This window comes from Podarcis erhardii (genome assembly GCF_964252035.2).
Source record: "Podarcis erhardii genome assembly, chromosome: 7".
NCBI lineage: Eukaryota > Metazoa > Chordata > Lepidosauria > Squamata > Lacertidae > Podarcis > Podarcis erhardii.
In genome coordinates, this window is record NC_138511.1 from 18,529,250 (window position 1) to 18,547,384 (window position 18,135).

Here is an 18,135-nt window from a genome sequence, read left to right on the forward strand (position 1 = left end):
GCCTCCTGAAAAGAAACCTGTGCTGGCTACTGGAGCTGATTACTTTAAAATGCTTCGTATCTGAAAACATTTGGGGGGGGGCATCATCATCAAGGTCTCACAAAGTGTATAGAAATATTTCACCTTCTGTAACATGGTGGTGCCTAAGTGCCCCATATTGAAAAACCTGTACCATCTTTTAACCTCTGCTAGAGCTTTTCTTCACTGGTCCGTTGATGTAGCATCATGTTACATTTATTTGCAACAAGCAAAGCTCATTGGCAGAACACTTGTTTTGCATGTAGAAGGTTCCAGGTACCATTCCTAGCATCTCCTGGTAAGGTTGGGAATGACTGCTCCATTGAAATCTCAGAGAGCAATTGCCAGTCAGTGTATTGAACTGGCAGGACCAAATTGTCTTACTTTGCTTCCTGTGCCTTATAGGAAAGGCCATAGTTCAGTAGCTGAGCTTTTGCTTCGTTTGTAGAAGACCCCCAGTTCAATCCCCAACCTCTCCAGGCATGGCAGAGAATGTCCCCTATTAGAAATTCTGGCAAGCTGCTGCCAGCCAACGTGGACAGTATGGAGTCAGGTGGACTAATTCCCTGATTTACGGTTCTCTGCCATGGGAGGTTTTCAAGAGCTCAAGCCATTTCTGAAAATGTTCAAAGGTGCTTGTATTAGTGGGGTTGAGAGTTTATGAGCATCTTCTGTGAATCCTGGCTTTATATATAAATGTGACTTTATAGCCTTAATAGTTGCTTAGAATCATAGAATCATAGAGTTGGAAGAGACCACAAGGGCCATCGAGTCCAACCCCCTGCCAAGCAGGAAACACCATCAGAGCACTCCTGACATATGGTTGTCAAGCCTCTGCTTAAAGACCTCCAAAGAAGGAGACTCCACCACACTCCTTGGCAGCAAATTCCACTGTCGAACAGCTCTTACTGTCAGGAAGTTCTTCCTAATGTTTAGGTGGAATCTTCTTTCTTGTAGTTTGGATCCATTGCTCCGTGTCCGCTTCTCTGGAACAGCAGAAAACAACCTTTCTCCCTCCTCTATGTGACATCCTTTTATATATTTGAACATGGCTATCATATCCCCCCTTAACCTCCTCTTCTCCAGGCTAAACATGCCCAGCTCCCTTAGCCGTTCCTCATAAGGCATCGTTTCCAGGCCTTTGACCATTTTGGTTGCCCTCCTCTGGACAGTTTGTCAGTGTCCTCCTTGAACTGTGGTGCCCAGAACTGGACACAGTACTCCAGGTGAGGTCTGACCAGAGCAGAATACCGTGGCACTATTACTTCCCTTGATCTAGATGCTATACTTCTATTGATGCAGCCCAGAATTGCATTGGCTTTTTTAGCTGCCGCGTCACACTGTTAGCTCATGTCAAGTTTGTGGTCAACCAAGACTCCTAGATCCTTTTCACATGTACTGCTCCCAAGCCAGGTGTCATCATCTCTGCTCTTTAATAATAATCATCTCTGCTCTTTACAGAGCACCCAGTAAAAATATAATTGTTCTTTTAAAAAATACCTGCAAACTAATATCAATATAATTTTGAGAATTATAATTATAAATTATCCAAATGAACTGCTAACTTGGTTTCTTGCAGCTGCTAGCCTTTCTATTACACAAAAAAGGAGGAATTTAAATAATTTGTCTCTTGAGCTATGATATAAAACCTTACGAAGCCTCACAATTGCTGGAAAGATAACCTGTAACATTTTCATGATGAAAGGCAAAGAACCAGTAGAACAATTTTATGCAAGTTAGTGGGGCTTTTTATCTTACATTTCAAGTAACAGTCTGCATGACCATTACCTGCACCTAAAAAAGAACTATGGTGCACCTAAATCATGTGTAGGTTTAATATACCTATATAGAATTGTACATACCATTATTGTGTATAAGTATCTCTCTGATGACTTGCTGTGTTTTTGTGTTGAAATTTTAGCAATCAAATTAAAAATAAATTTAGTTAGCAATCAAATTAAAAATAAATTTAGCTAGCAATCAAATTAAAAATAAATTTAAAAGATCAGTAGGAATTACATGTTAATAACCAGTTGAAGGGCACATTTTCAGCCTGACAAATCTTCAGCAAGAGTTGAGAAATTATAGTGATAAAAATTGTAGAAGGATCAAAAACTAGAAGGCATGTAAAACACAGGGTTATATCTAATCAAGTTATACTTAGGGTAGACGCATTGAAATTAATGAACCTATGTGATCCATTTCCATTCATTTCAGTGGATCTACTCTGAGTAGGACTGATATTGGATACAACCCCACTATTCCTTCCAAGCTTATCTAATGAGGCTGGTTCAGAAGATTCTCTGGCATTAACATCTTTCTTAATATTTCTGTATTTCTTTCTCCATGAGTCATTTTGGTGGAACACCAGGTATTCTGTAAGACAGATCTGACACAAAATATAAGTAACTGTAAAACATTTTTTAAAAAGCAGTAAAAATGGCAAGAACAGCCATTTTTAAATGACCTTGGCCCTGTATACCTGAAGGAGCATCTCTATCCCTATCGTTCAGCCCAAACACTGAGGTTCAGCTCCAAGAGTCATCTTGTGGTTCCCTCACTGAGAGAAGTGAGGGAACTAGGCAGAGGGCCTTCTTGGCAGTAGTGCCCTCCCTGTGACATGCCCTCCCATCCAAAATAACTACACAACTTTTAGAAGACATCTGAAGGCAACCCTGTATTGGGAAGTTTTTGATGTCTTACTATGTTTTTATATGTACTGGTAGCCACTCAGAGGCCAGATGGGCAGGGTATAAATAATAAAATCATTACTATTATTATTGAGAACAACAAATCATGGCAACAAATGTATTAAACAACAACAACAACTAGGCAGTTGTCCCAAAGTTTCTACGTTTGAGGGCACTGTTTCCTGAACAGGGTTGATTGACTGGGCCACTGTCTAGTGAAGCTTCAAGTTTGGCAAATGCCATGTGATCATGAAACATCCCCCCGCCACCAAATTTCACAAGTATCTAGGCATGAGGAGCAGCCTGCAATGTAAAGTTTGTACATTGCATCTTGAATGTTAGTTGGTCCGAAATAAGAATCTGTGTCCAACATAAATAGAAGAGCATCATCTCCCATACAAACTAACTTTGAACCTTGACCTCTGTGGGAAAGTCATTTCTCTGGATCCCCTCATCTTTGATGAATTAGATATTCTGTGAGGGCCTCTTTGATTTTGGAATGCAATGACTGATCTCTGCTGCTGCTTTTAATTGTCAGTTTCTCCTGGTGTTTTTGCTGTTACATGCTTGTCAGATGCACTAGCCTACTTCTTCATCAGTATGTACCTTAGCCTTTATGTGACTGTTAGCCAGAACAGGGAAGAATGACCATCTACCAATTCACAAAAATCTTTGTTTCCCTGGTGCTTGATGGTGATCCTTACTTATCCCAGGAGGCTTTCTAAGTAGTTGGTTTGTCAGCCTGCTGTACACAATCCTCATTATTTTTTAAGAGGTGGTGAGTGCGTTTTAAAATAACCAGAACAAGGAAAGGGTACATTTTATCTTGCTCTTTTCTTGAAGTCATGTGTTCTCCCCTTTCAAATACTTATTTAAGAAGAAAGCCAGGCTTTTCATCAATTAGGGTTTTGAATCTACTTTCAATATTGTCAGCTCCAAATGAAAAGTCAGTTTCAGGCTGCAGGCAGCTCATGTGTCAAGGACAATTCTTTTCCTCAGATGGATTAAATGTGAGCTTGGGTGTAACGCTGTCATAGCTTATCAGGGCACATGCAGCAGATTCTGGCAGGTCTCATGTAGGTAGGGCAGAATATTGTATTTCAAGCAAACCAACACAACTTATCCTTGCTTATGTGACAGGAGATTAGCAGTGACTTGGCTAAGTGACTTGGTTGAAGCCTTTTGAGAAAGAGATTGCTTTTAGCTCTACGTTCTTGTTAAATGTTTCAACAACCTTCGTATATGCCAGAGGACGCTTGGGGTGGAATACGAACAGGGAAATTCTTAAGCATATTACCAATTCAAATTTCTGTTGGGTTGCATCCAACCAAATCCTGCTCATAGTAAACCTATTGAAAGTAATTGGCCTAAGTTACTCACGTCCATTAGTTTAAATAGTTCTGTACCAAATAGCAACCTGCTGTCCTGATTTGGTTTTTCTTTCTAAATAGCCCAGTTATTGATACTAGGTCTCTTGGAATGAAGTGTAGACATAAAAGTGTTGAATTTTGGAAATTTGGTTAGTTTGTCTCATTTTCAATGACTCAGGGCACAACTTTTTCCCCCTTGCAGAAAGAGACCTGTGTAAGGCCGAGTAGAATCCTCTTCCATTTCTGCTCATCCCTAGCTGGCCTTTGGAACCTGTATGCATTCATACAAATCCAGTGGATTCAAATTCTTTAGCTGTGGTTCTTGCATTGCGGGAGGTTGGACTAGTTGACGCTTGGGGTCCTTCCAACCCTGCATTTCTGTGATTCCTATGCTGTAGCAACCTGCTTATTGCAGGAATGAGGGTACCCGTGCATGCATGCTTCACTTACGCAGTCTTGCTAGTTACATGAACATGATGAAATGCAAAAAAAAAAGTGTCAACATCCCGGGCTCTGAATTGGCCAGTGCACTGCATGCACCATGTGCCCATGCGCAGACCAAAGGCCAGCAAGGGAGAGAAATAAGAGGACTTCATTGGGCCCTTCCCACTCAGAATGTTTGACATTCAAATCAACTAAGGACATCTAGTTTTAAGAATTTTGCAAAATTTTGTTACGGTCTGCCACAGCTGCTCTTGCAGAAAGAACCTCAGTCTGCTTAAAGGGCCTTTAAACATCCAGAAACAAGAGTTACTATTGTACTGTTAAATGGTTAGTTCCCACCCTGAACCCAGTGGGCAGATTGGATTAGAATTTAATAACTCTGACCTCCAGATGTAAACTGTCCTCCTGCTAATTCTTTGTGCAAGAAGGTATGTTCATCTGAAGTTTGAAATTTGGCACCCTTACTCTTTTAAATACAGGAATAAGTTATAATTAACCTACTCTGTATTAATATCCAGATTGCATTTTAACAGGCTTTCTGTTGAAAACATCAAGAGATTAAATAATAATAATCCAATTCCAATTCCAATAACACCAAAAAATCTGCTTCTTTTAAATACATTATCTGTCCTGAAAAGCACTTAATCATATTAACCTTTCTAAAAGATGATTTATTAATCAAATTGTAAGACCAAGATAAGAGTTTCTGCATAATAGAGAATTGTTCTAGTGTTCTCCTGTAGGTCACGTCAACTAGATAATTTGTTCTGTGGGGTGGGGTGGGGGGAACCCTGCCACCTACAAATTTATGCAATACTTACAAAAATAATATAATTCTTTACACATGAAAGACTTGACTCCTCTTAAATGCTTGGCTCCTGCTGTTCATGATGGGTGAAAGGGGAAATGGCATTTTTATTTCACACTTTCAAGAGTGGCCGTTGCTGTGACTCATTTCATTCATCGTGTCAGACCTTGGCTTGAGCTGATTAGGGTTCAGATAAAACCCACTCTGTGGCTGGAGTTTTCAAAAGTACAATGAGGAAGCCACGGATTAGAGTTGCTTGCATGGTCTGTCCTTCCAGCTTCATAAATTAATCCCTTTCTCCATAGTACAGGGGCTTCTGTAATGATGCCTGTGACTGTTTGTTCAGACATTGTGCCAACTGTTTTTTAAATCCATGACAAACCACAGCATCTGATTCTTCCATAACCATGGTTAAGCAGGATGTCTGAATTGAGCCAAGTGGCAGCTTGGATGCCAAACATGATAGTGGTACACTTAAGAGCTTGTAGACCACCTGACCTGTAGTCAGGCCTACAGTTTTGTATGGCACAACACCGTAACTTTCATATAACTGGTAGGTGGGTGTGTATATAATCTATATCTGTCACACTCCAAGAGCTCATTCAAATCCCAGAAATTTCACCTTCTCACCAAAATACTTACAAGCACCAGCAGGGTTTCTGGAGCAGCACAGTCTAAACAAACCAAGGCCATACACAGGGAATCTAGAAGCAAGGCCAAGGAAAAAAGATCCAAGGTCAATATCTCAAGGTAGTCTACACAGTACAATTCAGCCAGGAGGCGTAACTAGAGTTGGGTACCAGGAGCCAGAGACTGGAAGGTTCAAGAAGGAAGCCTTATATACTTGGGCCACACCCTAACCACAGCTGATGGCCCTGAAGGAGTATCATGGATTACTTATGCATGAGTAACCTGCAGATTTCTGTAGATGCTTGCTGTGCTGTTGCAGGGACCTAAACCTTGTGGTGCTGTTGTAGACTGGGGTGTGGCTCCACCTCCTCATTTGATGTCATGAGGCTCTTGTTCAGGTGTTAACCCAGAGGGCCCCTCAAGGGGATCTTCAGCATTGGAGTTACGGGTCCCTGCCTGTTTCTCAGTGGTGTGAAGTTCATCCTCTGAGGCCTTCATGCCCAGCACATTGTCATGGCTAGGCATAGCAGTATTCAACATAATGCAAATAAAACTTGTTTCAAAATTGCATTTAAATATTCTTTTTTGGTAACTCTATAGTGGGAGTTGAAGATGCTAAGATGTAGTAGAAGAGGCAGTATATGGCATGTTATTGGAGGTTTAAATGTAGAATGGTAGACTTCATGTTTGGTATAGGGAGCATTGCATTGATGTTAAGCAGTGATAGGGAACTTTTGTAGACCTCCAATATTTGCTGGACTTCATTTCCCATCAACTCCAGTCAGTGTGACTAGCTATCAAAGATGATGGGAGTTGTGTCCAATCACATGGAAAGCCACAGCTTCCACAAGGCCTGCTTTTAAGGCTGTAAGGCCACACATACATACTTTGGAAGAAATCTCATTGAGCTTCTCAGTATTTAGTCTTCATCTGCAAGTTTAGGATTTTTTATATGCTTAAGTTGGTTTAGAAGAAATACTGAAAGCACATCACTGTGGAGTTTGGAGTCTGTGTGCAGGGTAGCTTCTGTAGCTTTAACATTCTGTTCATATCCCAAAACAAGCCATATTAGGGACACCTTGTGCATTACTTAACTTGATTAAATTCCTGGTTGGCTGCTGTGATCTACATAAAAACTGAGCAATAGGGCATATCTTGTCCTGTGACTGACAGTCTAGGTTTACAGCAGCAACGGGGAACCAGGCCTCTCTCGTCAGTTGGAGCTATTCCCCAGTCCACATACCTCACTGGCCCTGCTTTGCATCACGAGTGCTTTTGCCTGACTGGAATGTGTCCTTCAGCTCCAATAATAACCTCTTTCTTGGCAGGAAAGAGGACAGAGATCTGGGTAAATGTGTGTAGAAAATAGTCCACGAGACAAAGGTAGCATTTGCATTCATTGTTCTGGCCACTTTTGCCACTGGCCCCATCCACCACTGGCCACTAGCATGTGGCTCTCAGAAGGGAATGTGGCCTTGGTTTAAATGAATGATGTAGGACAGGGCTCGGCAAACATAACATGTAACAACATCCCACTAGGTGAGCAGATATTTGAGAGGGCATGTGAAGGGCCATCTTTCCCATGGGTTCCTGGGGGGCATTCCTGCAGATGGAGGGATGTGAGGAGGGAGACCTACTGCGTCTCCTTTTCTTGTGGCCAGAATCACAGGCGTGCTTCTTCCCTTGCCAAGCTTCAGGAATGCTCTCCATAGAGCAGTGTTTCCCAACCTTGTGCCTCCAGCTGTTTTTGAACTACAACTCCCATCATCCCTGACTAGCAAGACCAGTGGCAAGGGATGATGGGAATTGTAGTCCAAAAACAGCTGGAGGCACAAGGTTGGGAAACACTGCCATAGAGGTTCATGGTAAGAATTTCCATTTTTCTCACAAAGCTTGGGCCAGATTAGCTTTGATGCATGACTTCACACTACCAGTGTGAAAATTACTGCTGTAGGCATAATCTGGTCCCTTAGTCCCTCTTGAATGCTGGAAAAAGACACTCTGTAAACTACTTCAAAATGAATCATCTTTGTTGTCAAATTGCTGCTTCATGGGGGCCTTTTCCTGGTGAACATGGTGTCCCTAAATGGAAGTATAGCATCGAAACATTACATTATATCTAACGTAGAGCCATTGAAATTAATGGAAATGGCTAATTTGGGTTGAATCTGTGTAGGTAGGGCTTAACTGGGTACAATCTGTTACACTTTTAAATAAATACATTTTTTTTCTTGATATATTCTTCACCTTGCTTTTCTCTCTCTGTCTTAGTTAACAAGCACAAACCGTGGATTGAAACAACTTACCATGGCATAGTTACAGAAAACGACAACACAGTACTGTTGGATCCCCCATTAATAGCACTGGATAAGGATGCACCTCTCCGTTTTGCAGGTATGGGCATCTTGGTATTTTATTGTTAACTGTTGCGTGTCTTTTGAAAGTGTGAGAAATTTGGGCCAGAAGTCACTCATGTAAGGTGGCAATTCACTCATTAGACTAAAGTCTAATGTGCTGTTATGCCAAACCAATGATTCCAAATGATTGGACAGAGCTGGAGAGATAACCAATACAGTCTTCGACAGGGACAAGTACAAAAATCCACACCCAGGAATGAGGGAAAACACAAGGTTGTATCTGACTTAAGTTGTACTCAGAGTAGATACACTGAAAGTAACAGACCCAAATTAGACTGTTAAATTCAGTGGGGCTACTTTGAGTAGAACTAGCATTAGATACAAACCACAGTTTGCCTGTGCAAGGTAGGACAACCTGGTTAATAAGTAGCACTTCTGAGAAGAACATCTAAACTAGATTTGAGACAGTTATGTCTATGGTCTACTGCAGAAGTGTTGGATTTAATAGATTCAGGATTGCATTAATTAAAATGAAAGATTGAAGAAATAATATGTCTTCTGTTCTCTGGATGCATGTTTCAGAATAGTTCCACTTTATTTAGACAAGATTCAACATGTAGCTAAAATTATAAGAGGCTTCTGGCATTTTGAAGACCTAACAGGTCTATTATGGCATAAGTTTTTCTCAGTGAGAGTCCACATCCTAAAACAAGTCTGATGTCGCCTCTGTTCCATGATGGCATATGCCATAATAAAACCCTTTAATCTTTAAAAGTGCCACAGGGTTCTGTGCTGCTTTGGATGCGATATCCAGTGATTATTTGTTAACAAGTCAGGATCTGTGCCAGTGAAGTCTGTTGCAGCTAAAGCAACAAATGTGGTTTCCCTTCTGGAACTGTGCAGCTACTACCAGTGTGCTAATGCAAGAAGAAACACAACAATCATGCAGAGAGAGAGAGCTGACACTAATTGTGCAGAGGGGAGCAGTGTTAGAAATTAGCCAGGCGTGTTTTATGACTGGAGTGGGTCCGATTGCAACCATGTGGAGATCTCTGGATGCCAGGTTGGCAACTGACATCTCCATCTGGCTGGACCCTCCAGCTTTCTTTAAGCAGGTAAGCAGAAGAGTGTATTTATTGCATTTATATCCCACCTTTTCCTCCAAGGAGCACATGGCTCGCCCCCTCCTCAGTTAATCCCTACAACGGCCCTGTGAGGTAGGTTAAGGGGCTGTGACTGGCCCAAGGTCACCCAGGGAGCTTCATGACTGAGTTGGGGATTGAACCCTGATCTCCTAGGTCGTAGTCTGACACTCTTAACCATTCTACCACACTGGCTTTCTAGACTACTTCTGCTGTGGAGGAACTATGTAAATTAAGTAGGTAAATATATATGGGGAAAGCAAAATGTCACCTAGAGGAGGATCTGAAATATTTTCCTTAAAGCTTGAATTTGTTTTATTCTGTATTGTTTGATTTGATGTGTTGTAAACCACTGAGATTTTTTTCTTACAATATAAAGCCGTATAGAAATGAAATTAATAATAATAACAACAAACACCACACTGGGGGGAGGGGGGAATGATGCCAAATATATCATTGTGGTGGTGCCATTTGGCGATTAGCTTCTATATCAGTGAGTTTCAAACACTGGAGGGGAGAAGAACATTCACCATAATTGTTGTAGGAACTTGCAGAGCATTTAGACAATGGATGAAGCAGCTGTTGGGAGTTCTTTTTGAAAAGAAAAACTGGACACACATCATTATGTACAGGGAAGGGGGCTGTACTGTGTTGAGGTTAAGCAGCTGGAATGGATAACTACCAAATATCTGCAAGACCTCCTTCTTCCCAACAGACCCTCAGAAATTTGGGGTGGATGCCCAGAGAGGGCACTCCCTGTGGCAGCTCCTAGGTTGTGGAATTCCCTCTCCATGGAGGGGCATCTAGCACCATTATATAGTTTCCGTCAAATGCTTAAGACACATCTCTTTACCCTGGACACCTGAGATATATAGATTTACAAGACCCAGCCTATTCCCTTGACTAATTTGTTTTAAACTGTTTTTAATACTGAATTTTAAATTGTTGTAGCCTGCCCTGGGATCTCATGGTGAAGGGCAACTAAGAAATTGAACAGTTCCAACCTGTGGACAATTTCTTCTGCTACTACTTTGTTTTGCTAGGTTGTTGCCATCATCAGCAACTTGCTTTAAAGTCTACTTTAGTCAATAAAGGGATTAAAAAACACATCCCACAGGTTGCCCCTTGATTGATCAGACATAAGGAGATTATGTGTAGGAGACCATTTGGTGTCAAGTCTATTCCTTGCTATTAACGTAAGCTTTTAATTAGTGGTTTGTCTGAATAAACCTTTTGCTAAGTAAAATCTTTTACAGGACCAAGTCCCTGATTGGGAAACCAGTCTGGCAATATTCACAACCAGCCAAAATGTTAAGATAGCTAGTTCATTGCATTTATTATGTCTATATTTCATTCTGACCCGTACAAACCTGCCACACTTTGGTTTTCAAACACACATCAGTCTGTTCTATTGAGAGCATGGGCTTTATTGTAGAGATTAAAGGGGTGGGGGGTGGAATTGTTTTGATTAGTTTGTTCAGCTCCAGGAACAGTTTGCAGTCCAATTTTCCCTATTGTTTCAACGTTTTCTATGCCTCTTGCTTCAGAAAGAGAGCTAAGGGTTGGGCATAGCTGCCCTGTCCAAGACCCTTTTATCTGTAGTAACAAATAACTGAATCTGAGACTTAGAATAGAATCATAGAATCATAGAGTTGGAAGAGACCACAAGGGCCATCGAGTCCAACCCCCTGCCAAGCAGGACTTAGGCAGACAAATCATGTCCTTATTGTAGCTTAGCAGTAGAGCACCTGCTTTGCATGTAGAAGGTCCCAGGTTCAATCTCTGGCATCTCCAGGTAGGGCTGGGAGAGAACGCGGTCTGAAACCCCAGAAAACCGCTACCAGTTACTGTGTACCATACTGAGCTAGGTGAACCAGTGGGCCTGATTCAGTATAAGGCAGCTTCCTTTGTTCCTAGGACATGAGGGTGTAAGACAGGCCTGATGGACCAGGCTAGTGGACCATCTAGTCCATCATCCTGTACTTATAGTGGCCAACAAGATGCCTGTGGGAAGCCTGCAAGCTGAATATGCATGCAGCAGCAGCACTCCTATCCACCTTTGATTCCCATCAACTGGTATTCTGGGGCATGATTCTCCTGTATAATGCACTGAACTACTGAGTACATAAGGGGTACAGTGATCTCTCAAGTAAACTTGGAAGTTGTTGGACTCCAACTCCCATCAGCCCCAGCCAGCATGGCCCAGTGATCAGGGATGATGGGAGTTGTAGTCAAGGAACATCTCAAAGCTCACATGTTCCTCTACCTATATCCCACAGTTTTTAAAAAAAATGTTCCCATGGGTGCGGTGAACATAAGAAGAGCCCTGTGGCTCTGGGTGAGACCAAAGTCGCATCTAGTCCAGCGTCCTGTTCTCACAGTGGCCATGCATAAGAAGTCCAAACAACAGCACTCTCCTCACTTGCGATTCTCAGCAACCGTAATGAGATAAGCTGTTCTCTTCTGTCTCAAATCTGAGAGAGAGATAAAAACTCTGGAGTTAAACAGAAGCTTTAATATAGTGTGTGTGCATAGCTTTCTTACTTCCAAGAAGAAGTAAATACTTTGGGTTGTGTCCCATTTAAATGAATGGACCTAAAGTTCATCATGTCCATTAAATACATTGGATCTGCTCTTGAGTAGGACTAGCATTGCCTATACCCTTTTCCCCCAGCTATTTTTCCACACTGTCCTATATGAATAGTGGTATGTTAAAAGTAGGAATTTGCCATTGTGCATGATTTAAGTCTCAATTTTAAGGGACGTGCTTGCATACAGGATATAAAAGTCCGCATGCAGCATGTCTAAGCATTGTGGATTCGTCTTTTAAAAAATAACCCACAAAATTTAAGCCTTCTGTCAGTATTCCTTCCTCTCTCCCCACTTGCAGTTTATAGGAAGCTCATGTTCCGGTGAGTGATTGCTGATGTTTGCGTCTCTCCTGGCTGTGCTGCCAGCCCTTGTTTGTTTAGAGCAGTGAGCGGTGATGCCATCCGGGCTGCAGCTGGCGAAATGTGTAGTATGGGAGTTTAATTGATAGGCAAAGAGGGGAAGCAAACAGCCCTGCTTGAGTCAGTGATCAGAGAGGGGCGTTTGCCTTGTCAGTTCCAATTAACAGATAGGAATGGATAATTTCCTGTAACTAGGTTTGCTGGCTAATTTGTAAATTGGTAATATTGGGCTTAGGGCAGGGCAGGGAGAGCTTTTGACATCACTCAAGCAGGAATGTTAGGTGGAATCTGCCTTGGTATAAAGGTTTGGTATACGTGTTTCTTATATATTGTGGCATTTTATGTATTGTAATTTTGCTGTTATTTTCATTGATTATAATAAATGATTCATTGCAATCGTTGAGAGTGAATTTCTGTTTAATACTACTTGCTGATATTTTGAGAGTTAATTTTAAAGTACAGTATACAGTAGTTATATTCTAATGGATTATTGAATATTACTTGGTAGAAGTCATTTATTTTAAGTCATATATTTTATTATGGCTTATTTCTACTGAATTGCAGTGTTATAAGATGTGTGATCTTTGTTGTATGTTTTGTTATTTCTTCAGCTGGTAAACCGCCTTGTAAACCTAGAAAGGTGGTACAGTATACAAATTAAAAGTGAAATGAAAATTAAATGAAACAAAAACTTGAATTATCGGGCCTGTGGTTTCAAATTGGGTTTTTCTTTCCAGCTGTCATTTGTTTTCATCTGTGTACGGATGAGGTTGGAGTGCAGATGGAACAGACTAGTTTTTGAAGACTAGACAGTTATTTGTGTCTACCCCAGAACCTTAGAACTGTCACGTTTAGGATAGATAGGTGTGGGGCTGTCCTCTACTAAACAGTGGGGGGTGGTCCATTAAGATGAATATGGCACTGCCCTCAGCCAGCCCCTGCCTGTCTTCTTGCTTACAATCAGCCTAGGGATTGGTCCTGCCTGTCACCTTCCTCTACCTTAGCCCCTCAGTGTTGCTCTTTGGTAGAATTCAGCAGGGAGGAGGATGGGGGGAAATATAGAATTATTTGCCGTTGCCTGGCTGCTTTCTGGCCTACCAGTCCCGTGGGTACCACTGTTGAGCAGACAAATAATGGTCAGCAAGCTTCCTTAAAGGGCATCTTCTCCATCTCTGAAGGTAGAAAGAACTATAGTGTAGAATGCCGCTACCATAGAAGGGGAAGAAGGACCATAGCTCTGTGGTACATCACCCTGCTTTGCAAGAGAAGGTTCCAGGTCCAGCCTTCACAGCATCTCCAGTTCATTGGATCAGGTCAATTAGAGTGGATAATTAGGGACCAGATTGGCCAGTAGTCTTATCTGGTATTAAGTACCTTTGTTTGAGTGGGAAGGCACTACAGAGGTGCAAAACTAGAGCACTCTGTGGAAGACCTTTGCTTGAGGTCACATCACTTCCAATTATGTGTACCTGCGAGGAATATGCCTGCATGACTGCAGTTCATCAAAAGTGTAGCTGTTTCTAATGGAGGGCACTGTCCATTGGTTGGAGAACCCAGAATCTGCTCCAATCTTGACCTTCCAATTTTCTTGATTGTAGGTAAATCCAATGCTAACTGCTGTATTTCAGCATTGTTTTAAGAAGCTGTATTTTCTGGTTCCCTGGTTGTTGTTTTTAAACAGTGTCTTGACTGTGCAACTCTGGCAGAAACATTATACTCATTAATTGTGCCCTGGAAATCTGGAGCACATATTGAAACTGTGACCTCTTGTCTGTTCAATTATTAGAATATGCAGAACAGTCCCAAAAACACTCCTTTTGGCCAGATTATGGGTGTTGTTTTTTAAGACTCCCTAATGTGCTCAGAAATGTTTGTTTGGGTGAAATTCCTGGCCTTTCTGTAGAACAGCGAGTGGCCAAATGAGTGCCATACTTCAAAGCCCAATTAGTGACATGCTTGAAATTTGTTTGGCTAAATGCTTGTTTCTGTTCTCCCTCTCCCCAGGGTCGATGTAGAACAGGGTAACTGAGTTGAATTCAAATAAATATCTCTATTTCAAATACTCCAGGCCATAAATTTCAAATATTTGCCTGTTAATTTTGCTTTGCTCATGTGCTTCACATGAAAGTGAAGATTGGCCAGTGTGGAAAAAGGAAAAAAAAAAGTTTCTCAGTGCATCTTGAGCACTGCAGTCAATGTTTGGAGAATCAAGGAGTGTTCCTGGATAGATTAGTTCTGACAGAGGGATGCCAAGAAGGGTGATGCTCGAATCGCCTCATGGCAAAGGTTGGCATTGACTGGCATTGACAAAGGAGTTTAAGAGACCAATTAAAGTGGCTAAGAGCTGTGTAGTCTTTTTATTTTCAAAAGCCAGCCCAGGCAACTGTGTCACATTAACACACTTCTTTCTTGTCTGCCTCTCCCCCCTCCTCCTCCCCACCCCGCTTCGCTGTTGGGCTTCTTGCCATCATCATGCCGCCCTGCAGCCATAGACTAGGCTCTTAATGTTTTCATGGGAATGCTTGCTTCAAGAAAGCATAGTGTTTTTGAAGCAAAAGTAACAGAGTGTATTGTGGCACCTTTTTAAAGGCGTAACAAAATTTTATTATGACATAATCTTTTCATTGGACCTAGTACAGGAGAAAATCATTCAGGTGGGAGTTGAGCGGCAAGAAGATGTAAAAATTGCAAACAGCAATCAATAAGAACTTTAAATGTAAATTAAATAGTGAAATCCGTTACAGTAGCAGATTGGTGATAATACGATCCTCTCACCAGTGCTGAGTAAATTAACATCTTTAGTGGAACAGGAAACTATTCACAAGCAGTTATTGATAAAGAAGAATACAATGTGAAATAGCTGAACTGCAGTTCATCAAGAAGTTCAGTGCCATCCCCTGTGAGTTAAAGTGAGATAACTGCTTGAGTTAATCAGCTTACCAGTGCCAAATATCTGTGCTGTCTAGTACTGTTTCTCGTTGATGGTGATAATGCAGTCATCTCTGCAATGCTCAATAAAATGTCACCAGTCTGCCATTTCATGACTAGTCATGAAAGTTTATGCCATAACACAGCTTGTCCTTAAGATAGCAAAAGACAGTTGATTTTTGCTGCAAGAAGCTAAGACAGCTACCATTCCCTCTGGAAATTGTTCTTGAAACTCATTCCTGTGCCAGAACTACCGTATTTTTTGCCCTATAGGGCGCACCGGCCCATAGGGCACATCTAGTTTTTTTTTGGGGGGGGGGAAATAAAGAAAAAAAAATTATTTCCCCCCTGAGCTTCCCCCGACCCCAGCCCCCAGAACAGGCTTGTGGATATCTTCCCGAAGCCCGGGGCACGCTGCTCAGCACACCCCAGGCTTCGGGATGCAGGCTGCTATCCGCAAGCCTAGGGAGCCTACCGGGAACTCCTGCCGGGCTCCCCAGGCTTGCGGATAGCTTCCTGAAGCCTGGAGAGCGAGAGGGGTCGTGCACACCGACCCCTCTCACTCTCCAGGCTTCAGCAAAAGCCTGCATTCACCCCATAGGACGCATACACATTTCTCCTTCATTTTTGGAGGGCAAAAAGTGCGTTCTATAGGGCAAAAAATACAGTATTGGTACTCTAGCATTTTCATGAGCTTTTTGTATTCAGCCCTCTGGTTGGGGAACTTGTCTGAAGTCTACTTGCAGGGGTGCAGCAAGAGATTTTGTACCCTCTGTGACCCATTGACTTCCCAAATATACTGTCTTGAGTTCCTTTCCCAGGAGGGCAATATTTGCTGTGCCTGGCCGATGAGGGCCTTAATTGGGCCTTAATTGAAAATCAAGACTTTTTTTTTAAAAAAAGGCATGTGTTTCGGCATTGATTTGGGTCCAGTTAATTTTAATAGGACATTCCTATTTCATCTATTTCTTTTGAGAGTCATTTTTATTGGAAGAGGTAGTTGTAGTGCCTCATGCAAGCATCCATTTAGAAGTAGCATGTGTCACCTTTCAAGGCTTTTCCACATTTAACAGAGATAGCATATAATGGCTGTTACAAGATGGCATAATGGCTGCCAACCTGGATGGCTTTAAGATAGACTCATGGGACACCAGTGGTTGCTAGCCACAGTGATATGTTCTACCTCCGCTGTCAGAGGCAGTGTGCCTCTAAATACTAGTTGCTGAGATTCACAAGTGAGGAAAGCTGCTCTTGTGCTCAGGTCCTGCTTGCAGGCTTCCAATTGGGGCATCTGTTGGTACCCACACAACCTTTAGATAACAGGCATATATAACTTCTTAAATGAGTGAGCATTTTTTAAAGTGAAGTGCATTGCTACTTCTGCTGCACAGACTCACTTGCATTTGGAAAGCAGAAGGCTTAATGGGCTGGTGGAGCTGCGACAAGCGCATGGGTACCGCTCATCTTTCCTCAACCCTTTCTGGCAGCAGCAGTTGCACAGCCTGGCGGCCAGCTGAGCTAGAGATGCAGGTAGCCATGGTTCAACATTCAGCAAACGCTTTGGCAGCCCACTTTGCACTCTGCCGAGCTTTCTTTGCAGCCGTGCTTTCCTAATGCTCGTTGGGCAAGACCTGACACATTTGTTCCCCATGGTGTGGTTTGCCATCCTGTAGCATAACAGACAGCAAGAGATGACTGCATAGTGTGTCTGACTAGATAGACCAGGAGTGGGGAAGGTACATAATTCCCAAGGGTAGAGCATCTGCTTTGCATGCAAAAGACCCAGGTTCAATTCTTTGGCTGGGAGAGACCCCTTCTTGAAATCCCGGAAAGATGCTGCCTGTCTGCAGACAACAATGAGCCAACTCAGTATAAGGCAGCTTCCTTTGTTTCTATGAGGTTATGTTTCTGTTCTCCAGCCTGTGGGCCAACTTTTACCTACCATGCCATTCCTGGAAAATCACACTCATTTCCTCTGCCCTTCAAGCCTCATTCCCTACCTACACACCTCCATTTTTTCTTTCTTAGTCTGCTGATGTTGGATTGCATTGCATTGGATGCCCTGCCTTTGTACTTGCCCTGTGTCCCAGAATTGCTTTCAGAGTCCTCCATCTGCTCCCTTGTGGGATTCTCGGCCCCCTTGTGGGATTCTTAATCCCAGGCAAACTGACAGCTTCAGCTTCCCTCACAGAAGTCTAACTGCAGAATGTTTAGCACCTAGGCTGCTGCACATCCTGCACTGCCACATCAGCTCAACCAGTCAAGTGTTGAAGGCTTCCCTGCTACAAGTGAATATGATATTGATACAATAGGCAATGTATTGGGGTGGCTGTGGGACTTGGTCCTAGGTAAGTTGGCATAGGATGGCAACCTAGATCTCTTTGAAATATATAGTTCAGAACAAGTATGTAAACTGCAAAGTACTGGAAGAAGGAAATGAGTGATGTTGAAAATGTGTTAACATGAAATGGCAAATTTGGTATCTCTGAATTTGAATGAAAGGAGTAAGGTGAAGATCTGGTTATGACCATTTGATTCTGATTTTTTAAAAAAGAGAAATGTTCGAAGGTTTTCTGTGTAAATGTCTACATCTTTGACCTTTTCCTTATTTGCTCCCTTTTCGGTCTTTCCTGTATTACTGACTTGGGTTTATCTTTTCTCCCTTTAGAGAGTTTTGAGGTGACAGTCACCAAAGAAGGTGATAAAGGGTTCTTTCTATCCCCCTTTTATGAATATTAACCCACTAACTTTGGTTATGAAATGGGGAATCAGCACTTAAACAGAAGATCCTGTCATG

The 18,135-nt window shown here is 42.2% G+C and overlaps 1 protein-coding gene across 3 annotated transcripts in view; it reads left to right on the forward strand.

Annotated features, from left to right (window-relative positions):
- CLSTN1 (calsyntenin 1) overlaps positions 1 to 18,135 on the forward strand; it is a 58,447-nt gene that overhangs the window by 11,661 nt on the left and 28,651 nt on the right. For 2 of the 3 annotated variants that reach the window (XM_081870883.1, XM_081870885.1), the window contains exons 2-3: positions 8,232 to 8,354; positions 18,007 to 18,036. In XM_081870883.1, coding sequence (XP_081727009.1) covers positions 8,232 to 8,354; positions 18,007 to 18,036 — 153 coding nt within the window. The remainder of the gene's footprint in view (positions 1 to 8,231; positions 8,355 to 18,006; positions 18,037 to 18,135) is intronic. The other variant, XM_081870884.1, reaches the window with a different exon arrangement.